Source organism: Artibeus jamaicensis, unplaced genomic scaffold (genome assembly GCF_021234435.1).
Source record: "Artibeus jamaicensis isolate MK-2021 breed Jamaican fruit bat unplaced genomic scaffold, CSHL_Jam_final scaffold_804, whole genome shotgun sequence".
Lineage (NCBI taxonomy): Eukaryota > Metazoa > Chordata > Mammalia > Chiroptera > Phyllostomidae > Artibeus > Artibeus jamaicensis.
In genome coordinates, this window is record NW_026522055.1 from 2,276,948 (window position 1) to 2,295,806 (window position 18,859).

Genomic DNA, 18,859 nt, shown 5'->3' on the forward strand with positions numbered 1-18,859 from the left:
AATAGTCATTCTTCTGCCCATTCACTCAAGAAGTTCCCAGTGCCTGCTCTGTGCTAGGCGGGGTGCTGGGGATGTAACGCGGGATAAACTAGATGCAGCTCCTACCCCCACAGGTGTTGAAAGAAACAGACAATACACAAACCACACATTTCCTATAAGTACTGCGAAGGTGTAAAGTCGGGGCAAGGGGACACAGAGGCACCGGAAGCAGTTATTTTAGATAAGATGGTTGGGGAGGCACCAGAAGGCCTGGGACTTGAGTATTTTCAGTGGAGGGAACAGCAAATACAAAGGCTTGAGGGTGCAATAAGCATCGTGTTTGAGGGACTAGGCAGAAATGAGGGATATGAGGAGGTATTGGTTGATTAAAAAAAAAATTGCTTGGCCCTGGCTGGTGTGGCTTAGTGGATTGAGTACCCGCCTGTGAACCAAGGGGTCACTGTTTTGATTCCTGGGCAGAGCATGTGCCTGGGTTGCTGGCCAGGTCCCCAGCTGGGGACACATGACAGGCAACCACATATTGATGTATCGCTCCCTCTCTTTTTCCCTTCCCCTCTCTCTAAAATTAAATAAATAAAAGCTTTAAAAAATGTTTGCCCTGGCCTTGTGGCTCAATTGGCTGGAGCATCACCATCCAGTGCACCCCAGGGTTGCCGGTTTGATTCCTGGTCAGGGCACATACCTAGGTAGTGGGGTTTGATCCCTAGTTGGGGCACATAAAGTAGGCAACAAACTGATGTTTCTTTCTCACATTATGTCCCTCTCTTTCCCTCTCTCCTTCTCTGTCTCTAAAAATCAATGGGAATATGTCCTCGGGTGAGGATAAAAATAAATAAATAGTTTTGGAATATTTTTATATGTACAGAAGTTTTATAAAACTAATACAATTAACCAACATCACTCCAATAAACTTAATAAAACCAGAAGAAGATATTTTACTACATTTAAAAAGTGCTCATAGTTGGCCCTGGCTGGTGTAGCTCAGTGGATTAAGCGCAGGCCTGTGAACCAAACAACCGAGGTTCAATTCCCAGTCACAGCACATGCCTGGGCTGCAGGCCAGTTCCCAGCAGGGGACGCATGAGAGGCAACCATACATTGATGTTTCTCTCCCTCTCTCCTTCCCTTCCCCTCTAAAGATAAATAAATAAAATCTTAAAAAATAAAATAAAAAATGTTCATAGTTGTAACACCTTAAAAAACTGTCAAATCCAAGCATATTCTAATAAAATATTTATTTAAACTTGGAAAAAATAGATAATACAGAGTTCCCATATACTCCCCACATAGCTTCCCTAATGTTAGCCTCTTAGATTGTTGTGCATTTGTCACAAGAAACCAACATGATATTAACTAATTCTTACACTGATGCCTTTTTTTTTTTTCTGTTCTAGAATGAAATGCAGGATGCCATTTAGTCATCACTTCTCCTTCGTATTCTCTGGTTAGAGGCAGTTTATCTTTCCTTTTTATCCCCACAATCTTGTCAGGTTTGAGGAATACTAATAGCTATTTTATAAAATAGAGATTTACTTCAATTAATACTTCTAACTCATTAAATTCTCATTTCAGAGAGGATCAAACTATGCCTTGGGGAGGTTAAGTTGCCTAGAGTCACAGAGCTAGTAAGTGGCACGACAGAGATTTGAACCTGGGGCCACCCAGCTCCAGGGTCTGTGCTTTTAATGGAGACGAAAGTAGAAGCCAGAGTGCAAAGGACCTGTCAGCCACACTAAAGACTTTGGATATTTATATTTTTAACTCCTAGAATACTAAGATGATTTTGAACATTTGACATGTTCAAAATCATGTGTGACATGGTTTGATTTGCGGTTTCGGAAGAGCACTGTGTCTGCACTTTGGAGAACGGATTGTAATGCAAAGCAAGTGTAGATGCGTGAAAGCTCTGGGAGGAAGTTGCTATGGTCCAGCAAGGGGTGGCAGTGACACTGAGGTGGTGGAGATGGAAAGATGGGAATGAGTTTGACATGCACAGGTGACCCCTGAACTACATGGGTTTGAACTGTGCTGGTCCACTTATATGCAGATGTTTTTCAATAAATACATACAGTACTGTAAATATATTACCTCTCCCGTCTGAAAATAACATTTTCTTTAGCCTCCTTTATTGTAAAAATACAGTATGTAATACATAGCACTTACAAAATGTGCTAATTGTCTGTTAATGTTTTCCTTAAGACTTCCAGTCAACAGTAGGTTGAAGTAGTTAAGTTTTGGGGGAGTCAAAAGTTACATCCGAGAAAACCCGACTGCACAGAGGTCAGCACCCCTAACACTCCAGAGTCAACTGTCAGTATTTTGGAGGAAGAACTATCAGGATTTGCTGCAGACCTGCTGGTGTGGTTAATAGGGAATCAATGAGGCAAAGTCTTCAGCCTGTACAATCTCTTTGAACACGGACCTTCTTACAACAGGTTCACAACATCCCATTATGGGGATGAAAAAATCCGAAACACCAGCTTTCACTTCCTGAGTTCTCTCGAATCCAGGCCCTTGGCTGGATGATGCCGGTGACACCAAAATGATGCAAAACCGTAACACTCAGGGTGATCAGACCAGGGACACAGGGAGGAACAGGAGCACTCAGAGTCCTAAGCAAGGAAAACAGTGTTGCCTGCTGGCGAAGAGTGGAGGATGAGGTCGGGGAGGTGTTTTTAGAGGAGGTGATCCCTTCCTGATTAAAAAAAAAAAAAGTTTTATCAAGAAGGCAGGCTTTCCTTTGCTGGAGGCTATGATTAGGACCTGGGTCTCCCAATTATAAGTTTGGAGCTTATGTATAGCCAGGGCTTGTAACGGTTTGAATCCTTGCATTTACCAGCGCGTGACCTAGCATGCTGCTTAGGCACTATGAGCGCTCACTGCTCAATTCTGGTGTAAGGGTTCTGCTCCTGGTTTGGTTTTGTTAGGTTTCCCCGCGATCACGGTCTGATTTCTTCACGGACCACGTACCTGCCGCTTTAGGGTTCCCTCCCAAGCTAGGAGAGACGAGGCAGGGTCTTGCGCCTCTAAAGAAACGCCTTTTACTTAGATTTCAAAATGAAAAGCCAGGTTCTGAAAAGTGACCAAGATGTGAAGCTTCCGATTCGCCGGGGACTCTTTAGCCCTGCCCACCGCTTGTTCTGTAGGGCAGCGCGTGACACCATCCTCAGTTCCGATTGGAGGGTGAGCTTGAGTTGCTTCCGACGCTGTCTTCGCCCTTTGATTGGCAATGTTTCTGAACTCCAGCCTCTCTCGCGCCCTCTGATTGGCTGTCCTCTTTCCGCATCTACATCCTGGCAGTAGTAACTGACAGTTTCGCTTTGCCCTCTAGCGGTGGCAGTAGTCCGGGCTCCCGAAGGTTGGTTTCGGCTGTGTCCGGGAGACGCAGCCCAGGACTTGAGATCCGATCTAAGCTTAGGGAGGACGGCGGTGAGGCAGCCCTGGGCTGAGGGACCAACCCCCCTCTCAGTAACCTCCACAGGCAGCGGACAGTCAGAGACACAAGATTGGACTTTAAGGGCCTCCACTGCGCACAGGGCTCCCGGATTCCTTCAGGATGTCCTTTACCACCACTTTCGGCCCCGCCGGGAAACCGTGGGGATCCTGAGCTCTCCCTTGGGACTTACCCACTTCCTCAGCACAATGTGGGTTGGCGACCAGGGCCTCCAGGTCCTGGGGACTCGGTCACTGTCGCCCCTATGGGCCTTTACATCCTCTCTTTCACCCTGTGAAGGGCTCTCACCTCACTCTCCCCTCCCAGCCCCTTAAAGGCCCAGAGGTCACTTTTAGACTTCGACCCGAAAGTTCTTCACCCCTCATTTCTAGACCGCAGACTCCAAAGATGGGTCTCCGGGCGCTCCGTCAGGAGTCACACTTCCTGTTGATGTTTTCCATCCTCCCTCCCCTAGCGTCTGGGTCTTTCAGGATGGAAATGGGACATCCCCACCCCAGGAGTTCAGCTTCCCCGTTTCCACATTCTTCCAGGTCCTCACTCCCTTGAGAAGTCTTGGGACCCTGCAAGTTCTAGGGGGACGGCCATATTGAGGGCCCCCTACTCTTTCAAGATTTTACTTACTTATTTTTAGAGAGGAGGCTCGCCCCCTGCTGGAGACCTGGTCTGCAACCCCAGCATGTGCCCTGACTGGGAATCCAACTGGCAGTTTTTCAGTTCACTCAGCCATCCTGCCAGGGCAAGGGTCCCCAGTCCTTCAGGAGGCCCCAGGGGGCCTCCTTCAGTATCCAGGGGGAGGTGGTCTGCAGGGACATCTCTACCTTCAGATCCATATTCCTTACTCCTGTTCTTAGGATCCACCCTTCACTACCACTCTCCCTTCCCCCTGTCCCTGCCTTTTTGTGTTTTACTGACACTTTTAAAATTCAGAAGGTCATCATTAAGGGCTCCCCACCCCCTGCCACTTTCTGAGATCTTCTCTGCCAGCTCCTCTTCTCCTGGGTTCCCTGCCCCTTCAGCACCCACTGTCTCCTGAAGGCCTCTCTCCTCACTACTAGCTCCTTCACCCTAGGGTGTCCTTCCCAGTAAAGGGGGTCATTCCTGCCCTGTGAACCCCACTTTGCCTACTTAGGGGCTTCCTTCCCACAGCCCCTATCCTCCACTGTCAAGAGGACTCCTCAGGGATTATTTTCAGGCCCTCTTCCTCCTTTGGAATTGCTCCTTCCCCTTCAACCTGTATTTGGGACAATCCTTTTCATTGCTTTTACAGTCACTTGCTTCAGAGAATCCCCTTTAGGGCATCTTCGCATTTTGAAAACCACACAGCACCTCCCAAATTCACTGACTGTCCCCTGGGCTTCAGAGAGCAGAAATAACCTTCCGGGCACAGAGGGTGATCCTGAGGGCCACCCTCAGCCTTGGAAGTTCCCCCATCCTGAAGCTTCTTCCTCTTCCTGCCGGTCTCCTCACCCTCCTCTACACCAATATCCTTTAGATGAAAATTGCACTTTCAAGTCCTCTCTCTAGGATTCTCCCCATTCTCCAACTGCCAGCATTCCCCCTTCTCCCAGTCACTATCCTAGGAGCCTCCCTTTCCTCAGTTCCCCCATCATTAATTGCTCACTGTCTGGCACCCTGTTGGGTCATTTTCAGCATCCAGGTCACCAATCTTAGGATACCCTGTGCTTCCTCCCTCATCAGTATATCATCTGGGCCTGCCTGGTCTTGCCTTCACAAACACCTCCCCCAGAATCAACTTTGAGGTCCCCACAAGAATCTCCTTCCCACATCCATCACACACAGAAAGCCCTCACTCATTACCTTGACTTCAGGATTCCTGATCCTCTCTTAATTCCTTTCCAGCTGCTAGACTCCCAACCCAGCTTACTGAGCCTTTAGCCAATAGTCACTGTTCAGGTCCAAGTCCCTCCTGGAACCTTGGAGCTGGGTGATTGTGCCAGAACCCAGGAAATGCCCAGGGTGCTTGCCAAAAGGTTACTGGAGTGAGAATGAGTTTAGGGGTCAGATCTGTGAACTGAGGTCTGTGCTGGAATGAGCCCCCTAGGTGTATGTGACTACCATGGATGGTTTTAGACTGCTTGAAATTGAGAATGTGCTAGAAGCATCTGCTAAAGTGGAAGTGGAAGTCTGGAGGCCAAAGGGCCCCCAAATGGGAGATTCCCATAGACACTTTCACTAGTGTCATCTCATTTAAATTCTCAAAAAGTCAGATACGAGGGCAACCTGTCTGTGACATCTATCGCCCCATTGATCGCCAGGGTTGATTCCACTGATCTGGCTGTCTAGGCGGGTGTCCCCTTCTTTCCTTACTGATCCATGTGCATCCCTCCTGAAGCTGTGTACTTGGTCCAAGAGGATGACCTTCCTGACTAGAGGAGAGGATCAGTCTTCGGTCAAGGGCATATGAGTAGCTGCGCTCCCCTCCTAGAACCTCCAAGCAAGCTCTCAAGGTCCATTTGTAGGGAAAAAGAAATTCTCAAAAAGTGAACAATATGTTTTCTATTCATATGATTTATCTTTAAAAATTATTTATGCTATTATAGATGTCCCAATTTTGCCCCTTCCCTGCCCTCCACCCAGACTACTCCCACTTTCTTAGTCAATTCCCACACTGTTGTCTACATCCATGGATCCTTCGTATATTTATTTAACTAATTTCTTCAAATATTCATCCTTTTTGGTGTACAGTTCTTCGTTCTGCAAATGTATAAAGCCACGTAACCACCACCACAAACAAGATACAAAACATTCCTGTCATTCCCCCAATTCTTCTGTCCTGTTCCTTTGTCATAACAGCCTTAAAAAAAACCCAGCATATTTTGGGAGGACAATTTAGCCTTATCTAGCAATATTGAGAAGGCACAGCCCCTTAGATCTGAGAATACTATTGTCAATGGGTAACCTGTGGCTAGATTAGTTACCTTGCATTTTAGTAATCAGTGAGAAATGGCTCAGAAAACTTCCACATGTCATATGAGCACACAAGAAAACCAGCCAGGACTAAACCTGTCATTGTGACTTCTTTTTCTTCCATGAACTGCATTCCAGGACCAATGGTGATGATGATGATGATGATGATGATGATGATGATGAAATAGTAGAAATAAAGTACCAGTAATAATGCATATTTTTGAAGCTATACAAGACATTAGACTCTATTCCAAGTGCTTTTATCTAATTCAACCCTCACAGCAGCTCAAAGGTGGATTATGTCGCATAATAAAGAATGTGTCTAGCCTTTGTCCCTGACTCTTGGGAGGAACCCTCTAAAGCCTTGGGATTTTCTGAGTGATGGCATCTGGGTCCTCAAACTACATCTGAGTTTATGCTAACAAGACCTCTACATGGTGGCTCATAGTTAGTTTCAAGATGGTGGCTGTTCATTCTGGAAAAAAAACTAACCATGTAATTAGGGCTTTTGGGCTTTGAGCCTTGTGATTTCAGCTTGACCTGGAAGGGAAGGGGGACTAGAGATGATGGCCAATGACTCAATCAATCATGCCTATGTAACATATACACACACAGAGACACAGGAAGACTCTAGATACCAAGCCTCTGGGGAACTTCCTGCTGGGGATGCATCTTGACACAGAGCTCTGTGTTTGGGACTCTCCCTGACCTCCCTCTATGCATCTAACTGTAATCATGGGTGGTGCTTTCCTGAGTTCTGTGAGTCACTACAGTGAATTATTGAACCCAAGGAGGTTGTGGAAACTCCTGAATTTGTAGCCAGTTGGTCAGAAGCGTTGGTGGTCTGGGATCTCTGAGCTTGTGGCTGGTTTCTGAAGTGAAGGCAAAGGTAGTGTAGCCTGTGTCCCACTGTCCAGCAGCAGACTGAGGACGTGTGAGTTGAGTGGGCACTGAGGAAGGTAGCTGGGTTTCCAGCCATCTGGAATGTATCTCACCCAAGAAGGTGGCAGGAGGCCGTGTGACATATGCTAGTGATGGAATCAGAGAAGGTGTGTTTGAAATAGAATATTTATGTCTCTGCTTCAGGTTCCTGGCACAAGAGCTCCTGAGGCTCTTATAATTTCCTGAGTGATAGGAATGTCTTTTGTTCTAAAAAGGTGACTCTAAAAGGGTTGGCTCCTTGATGGGGGTTGGTCACCCCCTAAACCAAGCCATGATGAGAAGTTTGGATCCTTCTCCTCTCCAGGAACAGAATAGAAGCTGGAGATGGAGCGAATGATCGATTGTGCCTACACGATGAACTTTCCATGAATATCCCAAACTTTGGGGCTTGGAGAGCATCTGGATTGGTGAACATGTGAAGGTGCTGGGAAGGGTTGTATCTGGTGAGAGCATAGAGGTTCTTCACCCCTGCCCCATACCTTGCCCTCTGCATCTCTTCCATCTGACTGTTCCCAGATAATATCCCTTTATAATAAACCAGTAAATGTAAGTAAGAGCTTCCCTGCATTCTGTGAGCCATTATCAAACCCAAGGAAGGGGTCACTGGAACCTTCAATCTATTGTGGATCAGTCAGAAGCACATATGACAAATGAACTTGTGACTTGTGTCTGAAGTAGGGGCAGTCTTGTGGAACTGAGCCCTTAACTTGTGGGCTCTGACGCTATCTGGGGGTAGACAGTATCAGTCTTCAGGTCATTTGTAGGACACCCACAGGGTGTCAAAAAGTCACTTGATGAGTGGAAAATCCACATGTCTGAGGTCACAGGTGACCTGAAGTGTGGTGGCAGTGTGAGAGTAAAAGAGGAACACACTGGAGGGCTTGTGTCCCCCCTTACAGCAGGAGGGAGGGGCACAACTTTTATGGCAAGAAATAGAGGCATTGAGAAAGTCTCACCAGGCTAAAGTCCTCACACTTTTGCTCTATGAGACAGCCAGTCTTTGGACTCCTGCCTCGAAGAGGGCCCACCAGGGTGACCCAGAGAAGTCGTTTTAGCCAATAAGAGGCCATAGCTGTGGCCACTTAGATCAAGAGTCACTTGTTCCGATATCTGTCCCTCCTCTGAGCCCCAGTATTTTGGGAAACTAGGGCTTGATGTGGGAATGAAGCAAAGGTGTGGCAGGGACAACTGGTCTCCCTGTCTTTGTTTGGGAGTTAGGTCCCAGCCTAAACCCTGCTGGATGGAGAGAGGAGATGATGGGATTTACACCAAGTCTGAGGTGAAGACTTATGATCAGGCTGATTTTAATACTCAGCACTGACTGGAAAGTTACACAATGTCCGAGACAGCACTAGGGGCTAAAAAAAAAAGTTTTAATGATCCACAACTGGATCAGTGATCAGAAATATGGCACAGTTTTATGTTTATATTTCCTGGAGTTGATAGTCTCTGAATAACTAACTGGTTATGGAGAGTATCGCAACACAGAATGTCTGAGCCCGGTCTTCTGACTGCAGGCCTGGTGGTGTTTTATTTATTTGTTTGTTTGTTTGATCTACTCAACATCACCTTTCCCTGAGAGTTCTGAAAAACAACTTCCTTCCTTCCTTCCAAGTCCCAAGTCATTACTGCGCAAGTCAGGACCTTTAGCAGACACATTTCAGAGTTACTGACTCCTTGTCAAACCTGTTGCCCTAGAAACTCAACCTTGTGATCTAGTCATCCCCCAGGTCAGACCAAGGCTGAAGGCTTGCTCTCCTGGAAGGGTTTGGGGGTCAAGGGAGGGAAACAGAGGCTTCTCTAGCATCCCCCCAACTCACAGTTTATGAAAAAGAATTCAGGACCTGCCGCACTCATCTATTTTAGGACCTGTCTGAGTTTGGATTTCACTTCTGCAATTCTGCAGTGTGCCATTAGGCCAGACTCTGTCCCTCTTCAAGGTCCGTTGAGGAAAGGAGGTGGGTTCACTGGGGCGATCTCACTCAGGAGTCGAGTCTGTGACTCCATTACTGGGTGTGTGCTGGCTTCTGAGGGCCAACTTCAGTCCTTGCAGCTCATTCTGTTTGTGATTTTAGTCATTACTCAGAGGCATAGGCACGTTGGAAAGCAATGTGGGCCTTCTCGCCATATCATCAGTCACCCGGTAACTGCCAAATCAGGGCTCCTAGTTCATTAGGGATTGGCAAGCTGGTCTTGGGCCAAACCTGTCCTTAACTTCCTGTGAAAATTAGGTGGGAATGATGTAAGCTTTAAACAACAGTGCCTGGGTAAGCACTCAATATATGCTAGTGTTATAAATATTTTCACAAATAAATAGCTGTGGAACTTGAGAGAGTTTAGCTCCAGTGGATATCATCTCTGAACGTCCTCTCTTATTCTGTTGCTCAGGATACCATGACTCTCAACATCGGCCACACGTCCTTGTTTTGCTTGTGCTTGGGAAACATTAGCCTGTCTGCTCACAGCCTTTTCCTCTCAGTCTAGGTTGACCCCTTTTGAAATGACACATCTTTTTTTCTAAATCTCACCTTGCTCTTCAGTATCTTTTAATTCTTTTTTTAAATTTTTTTATAAAAGATGTTATTTATTTATTTTTAGAGAGAGAGGAAGGACAAAGAGAGGAACAGAAACACCAATGTGTGGTTACTGCTCATACGCGCCCCCTACTGGGGACCTGGCCTGCAACCCAGGCCTGTGCCCTGACTGGGAATCAAACCGCTGACCCTTTAGTTTGCAGCCCATGCTCAATCCACTGAGCTACACCAGCCAGGGCCTCAGCATCTTTTAAATATTTATCTATTTATTTATTTTCCCCTTTGAAGAAAACAATGAAATGTTTATTATCAGGTGATATCATTTGTTTTACATAGAACATTCAAAATAATTTACAGATGAATTATTTAAAACAGGCAAACTTTTCAAGATTCATAAATATAAGGCTAATGTTCAAAATTCAAGTGCATTTTTATATACCAGAATCAACCAAAAAATGACATAGAAAGAAATATATTGTTTTTAATAGAACCCCCAAAATACCAAATACCTCAAGAGAAATGTAATAAAGATATCAATGGCTGCTACATGGAAGATTATAAAGCATTATATATAGAAAAATTTTAAAGGGCAATACATGATAGAAATGACCATGTAAAATATTGACTGAGTTTTACAAAGATGTGCATTATTCCAATGAAATAGCTTCATTTTTAAAATTTATTTTTACTTAGTTGATGTACAATATTATATTAATTTCAAATGTACAACATAGTGATTAGACATTTATATACCTTACAACGTGATCCCCCTAATAATTATAGTACCCACCTGACATACATACATTGTACATACATAGTGATTACAATTATCATTGACTATATTTCTTGTGCTGTACTTTACATCCCCATGATGGTTTTCATAACTGGCAATTTGTACTTCTTAATCTCTTCTACCTTTTTGCCTCTCCCTCTAACCCCCTGTTATCTTGATCCTGTTGACTACAAGCTAGGTCAGAGATGGGGCTTTTATGTCTCAGTTTCTCCCCAGAGACAAGCAGAGTGTCCTGCTTGGGTTTTGGCCTGCTATTTTGAGTCCTTTTCACTCAAGAGCACCCCCTACAGGAAGGGTTGAGAAGTACAGGGAAGGGTAGGAGAAGCTGTGGTTTCAGAGTCAGCCAGCTACTGTCCTGTGTGGCTTTGGGTAAATTAACTCACTTCTCTGAGTCTCAGATATCTTTACAACATAGATACTCTTTATGGTACACCCCAGTCATCATCAGAGGACATAACTATGAATAATTGACTGAGTGTGATACGTAGGAGGCACTTAAAATATGAATTTCCTTGCCAGGAAGTGAAAGACTAATACCATGTGATCTTACCTATAAGATCACATCAACCTAATCAACAAAACAAACAAGGGAGCAAAATAGAACCAGAGACATGGAAATGCAGAACAAACTGACAGTAACTGGGGGGGGGGGGGATAACCGGGGAAAGAAGGGGAAGAGTTGTCAAGAAACAGTTACAAAGGATCCATGAACAAAGCCAACAGGGGGTAGTGGGGAGGACTAAATGTGGAAGGTGAGGGTGGGTAAAGCAGGGGAGAAATGAATGGGAGAAAATGAAGACAGCTGTAATTGAACAACAATAAAAATTTTTTAACAAGAAAAAAATGAATTTCCTTTCTCCCCTTTCCTCTTATTATGACACTGCCACTTAAGTTGAGTGTGTGAGCTGATAAAACCCAATATGACCTGCTTGAATGCATATTTTTCTTAGCTTTACTTGTAACCTCTTCTATTTTATTTCTACTTTTTTTCCAGTTCTTGCTGCTTTTCAATGTGTAACATCACTTTTTTTTTTTTGGATACAAAGGCCAGCATCTTTTCTGGGCTTTCCAGTTTTCTGCCTGACTGAAAACCATCCCCCAAGAAGACTGTCTATGAAACAGTCACAACTATGACCTCCAGGGAAGGAGGAAGGGAAGAAACATGCTTTGCAGTGAGAAACAACCCCTCCTCCTTCTCTTCACCAGCTGGTTGGTGCTCTTCTCTTGGTTTTCAGGTCGACAACACATTCACCCCCAACTTCCATGTTGCCTCTCCTACCCACCCTGGGTGGGTAAGAGAGGCGACATCCTTACCCTATAAACCACCCACCTGGTCCCACAGCTGGTCACCCTGGCCCTGGCTACTCTTGACCCATTTCTAAACTGCTTCCATTTCCCCATTCGGTAAAAATAACTGGGTGAGTTTACTTTAAGATACGCAAACTTTTCCTGTAAAGGACCAGATGCTAAATATCTTAGGCTTTGCAGGCTGACAACTCAACTCTGCATGAAATCAGCCATAGAAGACCATACATAAAAGGATGGGCATGGCTGCTCTGCAATAACACTTTATTAATGGACATGCTAACATTTGTATTTCATATTTTTATGCACCACCCAACCATCTGATTCCCCCAACCATTTATTTGTTTATTGTTTTTTAAAAATCTTTTATTTATTTATTCTTAGAGAGATGGGAAAGGAGGGAGAAAAAGAGGGAGAGAAATATCAATGTGCAAGACACATCGATTGGTTGCCTCTCATGCGCCCCCTACTGGGGACCTGGCCCACAACCCAGGCATGTGTCCTGACTGGGAATTGAACCAGCGACCCTTTGGCTTGCAGGCCAGTGCTCAATCCACTGAGCCACACCAGCCAGGGCCACTCTCTCCCAACACCCCACAGTTGTTTAAACTGTAAAAACAGTCTTGGCTCTTGAGCGGTATGTTGAGCCATTGTTAATGGTTCTTCCACCTTGTAGAAAAGTGACCCTGTGAATAATCTGGTGCCTTGGTTTGTCACACAAAATGTTTATCTTTGCAGAAGAGTGTATCCAGAGAAGGTCACTCTGGAGAGAGCTGTCAAGCGGTTGCAAATGTCAGGCCTGGGATGGGATGGCCCATCCTGGGAGAAGTTTAAAAAAGACAGAGAAAGAGACTCTGCCCCCTTTTCCTTATCCTCTCCATGACCCTGACTTTCCACCCCAGCCTGGATCCCCACCCCACAGCCCAGTGGGCCCTCAGTGGAACCTGATTTCTGCATAGTCTGAGCCAATGTCCCTGGACTCCTGGGTCTCCTGTGCCCTGAGGCCGGAGAAGCTGAGGGCAGCGTAATGAATCTCTTCTTTGTTGTTCCCTGATTCTGGGGCTGGACGGGATGATTTGGGTCCTGGGGGGTTAGCATCTGCAGGAGGGGTCCTGGAAGGACTGCTGGGTTTGGCCCTCCGATTCCGAGCCTAAGGGAAAAATGGCCGTCATTCATTCATTCATCCATTTGTTTGCTCAGCAAATACTTGAGTGCCTACCACATGGCAGGCACTGATGGAAGAACTGGGGTCACATGAGGAAGTAAATTCTCTGCCTTTTAAAAAAACCCTCACCCAAGGATAAGTTTTTATTAGATTGATGAGGGAGAGAGAGTGATCAGTTGCCTGCCATATGTGCCCTGACTGAGGATCAAACCTATAACCTAGCTGTGTGCCCTGACCAGGGATTGAACCCGCAAATTTTGGTGTATGGGATGATGTTCCAACCAACTAAGCCAGCTGCCCAGGGCAGTCTGTATCTCTTTGCTGTGCCCCCCCTAGCAGACTAGCACAGGTAGACAGATGCCTGTAACCCCCATCAAGATGCAGAACGGCTCTAAACCCAGAGACCTGTCCCTAACCTCGGTGCAGGTACTACTCTGTTTCCCAGCTCTACAACGTTATCATTTGAAAAGAGCTATATAAGTGGAATTATGTACGTGGGACCGTTAGAGTTTGGCTTTTTAAGAACATTTTTGTCCCTAAGCTCTATTTAACCGGTTGCCAAGTATCAATCCTTTGTTCCTTCCTTTGGATTGTAGTCAAGAGGCTTGATAGATCTATTTGGCTTGTAAATGGATATGATGTACAGAGAAGTAGACTGGGGGTGTGGGAAGCAGAGAAGACCCTCAGAAGGTGGAGGTGTGCCCACCTTCTGCCTCTCAGTGATGTTAATGATGGTTACATCATTCATTAGTAATGTTCTTAGTGGCGGTTAACAATGGTGTAGCTGCTACGTATGGAGCAAGGGCATGTGTTTTGCGCCTCCCACCAACTCTCAAAGAAAACAGAGGAAGCAATGGAGGCTCAGACAGAGCCAGTGATTTTGGTCAAGGTCTCTCAGATACTAAGTGCCAGCCAGAATCAGGATTTGGATCCAACACCCATGCTTTTTCCACCTTGATGTCCCTCAGGCAAAGAGGGGGGACAGGGCAAGAAAGGGGCAGCAGACCCCGACCACTCACTCACCAGGTGACCGGTGTTAGGGACCACGTTGATGTAATCCAGGATGGTGCTCCTCCTCGTGACCCTGAGCCTCTGAGTCTCTGGTTGGGCGGGAGTCTCAGCCTGGGTCGGCGGAGTCCCTGCCTGCGTCGGAGTCCCTGCCTGGGTCTGTTTCTTTCTCAGAATCTTCACTCTGAGGAAAGGACCCGCCTCAGTGGGCGCCCCGGCACTTCCTTCCCCTGTCCCCTGTCCCCACACCCCGTCACACCTGCTCCTAACTCACAAGACCAGGATGAGGCAGAGGATGAAGAGGGTGGTGACGCCAGTGCCCAAAAGTACACCTCTAGAGAATCCTTTTGAGATGAGGCCTTTCTTTTCTGCAGGAAGAAAAGTCTCTGAGCCTCTCTTATCAACGCGGGTCTCCCCACCAGCACCTGGGCTTCCTGCTCCCCTTCCAGACGTCTTACTAACAATTCCTTTCAGTCTATCTCTTTAAAACCCTGCTGCACCCCAGGCTCAGGTTTTGTATTCTCCCCTCTGAACCCCCAGCCAGAGATGCAGGGGAGTCCCTCCCCAGCTCCTGCTCCCCCTCCAACCACAGGTCCCAGTGTTTGCCCCACTCAGGTCCCGCCTCAGGGGGCAACAAGCAGGCCCCTGACCTGGCAGCAGCAGGACACTGGCGCTCTGGGCCCCGTGGACATTCCCAACCTCGCAGCTGAGCCTGAGGCCGGCGCTGAGCCCCGCGCGGAGGCTCAGGGAGCTGTTGGCCCAGGGTCCCTCTGAGCTGGAGGTGACCGTGTAGGAGTCGTTGCTGTGGTTCCCCTCCAGCAGCATCTCCCCCAGCCGCCAGCGCAGCGAGGGGGCCGGCTCCGCTCGGGAGGAGCAGCTGCAACGCAGACCCTCGTCCTCCCAGGAGCAGGAGTGTCCCAGCAGCCGTGGGGGGTCTGTGGGGACCGAGAAGAAGGGTCAGCGGTGCCTCTGCCCTCCCAGGACCTGGATGCCTTGACCCCATGTGCCTCCATCCCTCCACTCACAGCGCACAGAGAGATGCAAGGAGGCTTGGAGGGATCCCAGCGGGTTCGAAGCTTTGCAAATGAATTCGCCTCCATGCTCCATTTGTATCCGAGGCAGTTCCAGGACCCCAGGGTCTGAGGGCTGGGAGGAGCTCAGAAATTCCCCGCACCGGGTCCAGCTCAGCCTGGCTGCCGGGTTGCTGTGGGCAACACAGAGCAAACGCAGGCTTTCGCCCTCCAGGATGGGGAGAGACGCGCCATTCCTGAGGTTTTCCAGGACTAGGAGACAGAAGAGGCAGGAGAAATGCAGAGCTCACCCTGGCGCATGCGCACATTCCAGACGCACGGGCTCCCAGTTTAGCCCTGAGAAGACCGGGTTGCTCTGTCCCCTCTCCTACCTGTCCCATCTGCTCGAGAGACCATCACTGTCAGGTTCTCAGGGGCATCTGAAAGAGACACACAGCACCAGCTGCAGGAGGCCAAGGGCCACCCTCAAGGCAAAGGGTCCCTGGGGACTAGAGGGAGAGGCAGGCAAGGATGGAGGACTGAATCACCACGCAGTGAGTCACCACAACACAAACCACCCCAGGAAATAGGTGGGGGATAAGGGCACCCTGTGACAGTGTGATTTATAATAAGAGAGGTATATTTGGTCTTGGACCCCTCTCCTGGCACAGAGATCCTGAAGATCTTGGAGTTTCTAAGTGATGACAGCGATGAAGGTGTCTCCATACTCATCACAAACACTTTTGCCACTACAGCTGAGTTCAGGTTACGGAGGTGACTTCTGCAAAGCACCTAAGGATGGAGGCTGGTTGCCAGGGAAACCAATCCTGCCACTGGAGGGATGGCCTATTCAGGGCCATCCCTGACCTCCCAAAGTGGGAGGGGCTAAAGATTGAGTTCAATCACCCGTGGCCAAGGAGTTCCTCTCTCATACCTATGGAGTGAGCCTCCATGGAAACCCAAAAGGCCAGGGTTCAGAGAACTTCTTCAGGGTCCGTGAACACATGGAGATTCGGGGAGGGAGTGGCTATGGCAGTCCTGGGCCCTTCCTCTGGGCCTGGCTCTAGGCATTTTTTCCATCTGGCTGTTCTGACTCATGATGTCCTTTCCTAACAAACTGGTGATCTGGTAAGTAAAATGTTCCCTGGAGTTCCTGGAGCTGCTCTGCCTAGCCAATTTTACTCAAACCTGAGGCGGGAATGGGCCATCTATCACTTCTGATCTAGAGTCACAAGCAGAGGTGACACCCTAAACTTGCTACTGGTACCTAAAGTGAGGAAGTCCTGTGGGTCTGAGCCCTTCACCTTTGGGGTCTGTGTCTCCAGATACACAGGGTCAGAAGCGGGTGGAACTATATGACACTCAGCTGGAGTCAGAGAATTGCTTGGTGTTGGGAGGAAAATTATCTTGGTCAGAATTGGAATCAAAATCGTTGTCCTGTAGGCCTGGGTTCCAGGCTGCTTGGAGGTCTGGGATCCTGCCCCCAGCCCTGGCCCTCACCCTCTCGCCTCCCAGAAACCAGGCCCTGCTGGTCACACTCACACTGCACAGAGAGGTTCAGCGTGCGGCTTTGGAAGCCAAGCCCGTTTTCTCCTCGGCAAGTATAGCGTCCTGCATCCTCAGGCTTCACCTTAAGCAATACCAGCTGCAGGCTCCGAGACCCTGAGGGGTGGGACCTAGAGAGGACTCTGTCCTCCAGGGCCCAGCTCAGAGTGGCAGGGGGATTGCTGTCTGCCTCACAGAGCAGCCGTAGGGACTGGCCTTTCTGGACTTTCAGAGGTTGGCTGTCTCCCTCGAGCATCTGGGCTGCAGAGTGGAGTGGTGAGAGAGAGAGAGAGAGAGAGAGAGAGAGAGAGAGAGAGAGAGAGAGAGAACATTTCCCCCATATTCCTGACATATTTTCATCACTCGGAGAGGACTGGACAAGCCCCGTCCAACCCCACATGCAGGCCCTGGTACCTGATCCGTCCTCTTGGAAAATGCTGATCACCGGGACTTTGGGGGCATCTGAAACAAGATTGTGAGCTGGCATTGGGGAGGAATGTTTGGCTTCCCACAGCCAGAGAAAACCCATCCTGGGAACAGAAAGTATGAGTGTGCCTCCCACTCTTGGGAAGACAAGGGACACAGGAATGACAAAGAATGCTTGTGGAGGGAGGACCAATGGCATCCAATATCCCTCCCACCTCAGGACGCCACTCCTTTCTTTCCGTGGACACCCTGCCCACAGCCACCCACAGCCAGACAACCCTACCTCCCCACCCGCTGCACCAGCTGCCCACACTGATGTCCCCACCAAACTCACAGGCCACGTTAAGCTGGACACTGTTTTCGAAGGTCAGATGCTCTCTGGGGAAGTGCACTCGGCAGGTGAGGCTGGCACCATGGTCCTCAGAACTGGGCGTGAAGGTGAGCACTGAGACACGGGTGGAGGTCAGACTGATTTGGTGGGAGGAGCGGGCAGCCCCCATCCAGGAGAAGGTAGGGGCTTGACATTGTTCATAGTTCAAGTCAAACACACAGATGGCTGTCACCTGATGCCCAGGCTCCAGGGTCTTTGGGACATACACAGCTGGCTTCTGTGTCCTGGCTGGGATGAGAGAGGATACTGCTTGTAATCCCAGATGGGGTTCCTCAGGGGGTGACCCATGGTCCACTCCCCACAGCCCCTCCCAGCATGAGAGACAGGGGTTGACGGGAGAAGGAGGTCCTGCCCCATTTCAGCCAGATCCTTACCTGTCACATTCAGATAAAACTTCTTAGTCACAAAATTATATTGCACGGATCTGCCTCTCTCAATCCGAAAATGGTACTGTTTGCTGTCTTTCCTCCGTGGATCTTTGATCTGCAAGGTGCAGCTATACTCCTGGGGATTGCCCACAAGGGAGAATCGGCCCTTGGCCTCTGATTCCACCACTCGAGACAAGCTGTTTGTGGCCACTGGACGACCATGGGTCGTTTCTGTTCCTTCAGTGAACCAGTAGCCATAAGCTGGAGTTTGGTTACTCCAGTCATCACGGGGGTACGAGAAGGAGCAGGGCACGAGCACACACAGGCCCTCTGGCACCGTCACCACCCCCGGCACTGCCAGTGAGTATCCAGAGTCCTGGCTCCCATGCTGGTCCTTATGGCCATCAGCCCACTCACCACCCCACAGCATGGCGAAAATCAGCATCGGGAGCATCTCTGCCCAGGCGACACTTGCAGCTGCCCTGGGACAGGCTCATTCCCTGACTCTGTGACTGGTAGTGAGCAGGGGCAGAAGAGGAAGCCTGGGCAGGCGGGCGGGCGGGTGGGCGGAAGCTGAGCCTGGGGGACTGATGCATGAAATGAGCTCCTCATCTGAGACCACTGGAATCTCCCTTTACCCCCGACTCCACACCCCACCTCACCCACTTGGACTCTGCCTTTCCTGGGGGCCGTGCCTGGTGTTGGACTCGCGGAGCTGGTCCTTCCTGGGTCTCCTCTGCAGGAGGGAGTGGAAGGCAGGTGTCTAGCCCTGGGGCCTGGCTGTGGGTGGGTAGACAGTGGCACTCCCCTTCTGAATCCTGGGTTATCGCAGAAGCAGAAGTGAAAGTTCACAGTGAGTCCTTTTGACAGCAGCCCCTGGAGATGGAGGAGGGTGTAGTGGGCTTGGGTTTCTGAGTGTGTGGTGGGGAGCAGGGCTCTTCTTGCCAGATAAAGTGCAGGATGCCCAGGAAATTCCACTCGCAGATACAC

General features: G+C 48.6%; 1 protein-coding gene across 4 annotated transcripts; it reads right to left on the bottom strand.

The window, feature by feature from the left end:
- Nucleotides 1-10,277: 10,277 nt before the first annotated feature.
- SIGLEC10 (sialic acid binding Ig like lectin 10) lies at nucleotides 10,278-18,622 on the bottom strand. 4 transcript variants are annotated; one of them, XM_053659740.1, is made up of 11 exons: nucleotides 18,536-18,622; nucleotides 17,876-18,005; nucleotides 17,445-17,729; nucleotides 17,099-17,146; nucleotides 16,682-16,945; nucleotides 15,532-15,579; nucleotides 15,155-15,412; nucleotides 14,780-15,064; nucleotides 14,404-14,497; nucleotides 14,145-14,313; nucleotides 10,278-13,106 (listed from the first exon to the last, which is right to left on the bottom strand). In XM_053659740.1, the coding sequence occupies exons 3-11, from the start codon at nucleotides 17,608-17,610 to the stop codon at nucleotides 12,891-12,893; spliced, it is 1,548 nt and encodes a 515-aa protein (XP_053515715.1). In that variant the 5' UTR covers nucleotides 17,611-17,729; nucleotides 17,876-18,005; nucleotides 18,536-18,622; the 3' UTR covers nucleotides 10,278-12,890. The 4 variants fall into 4 exon arrangements, with proteins under 4 accessions (XP_053515715.1, XP_053515714.1, XP_037007419.2 ...); XM_053659739.1 differs by having other exon boundaries at nucleotides 18,532-18,622; XM_037151524.2 differs by having other exon boundaries at nucleotides 10,279-13,106; nucleotides 17,876-18,456; nucleotides 18,532-18,622.
- Nucleotides 18,623-18,859: the final 237 nt, after the last annotated feature.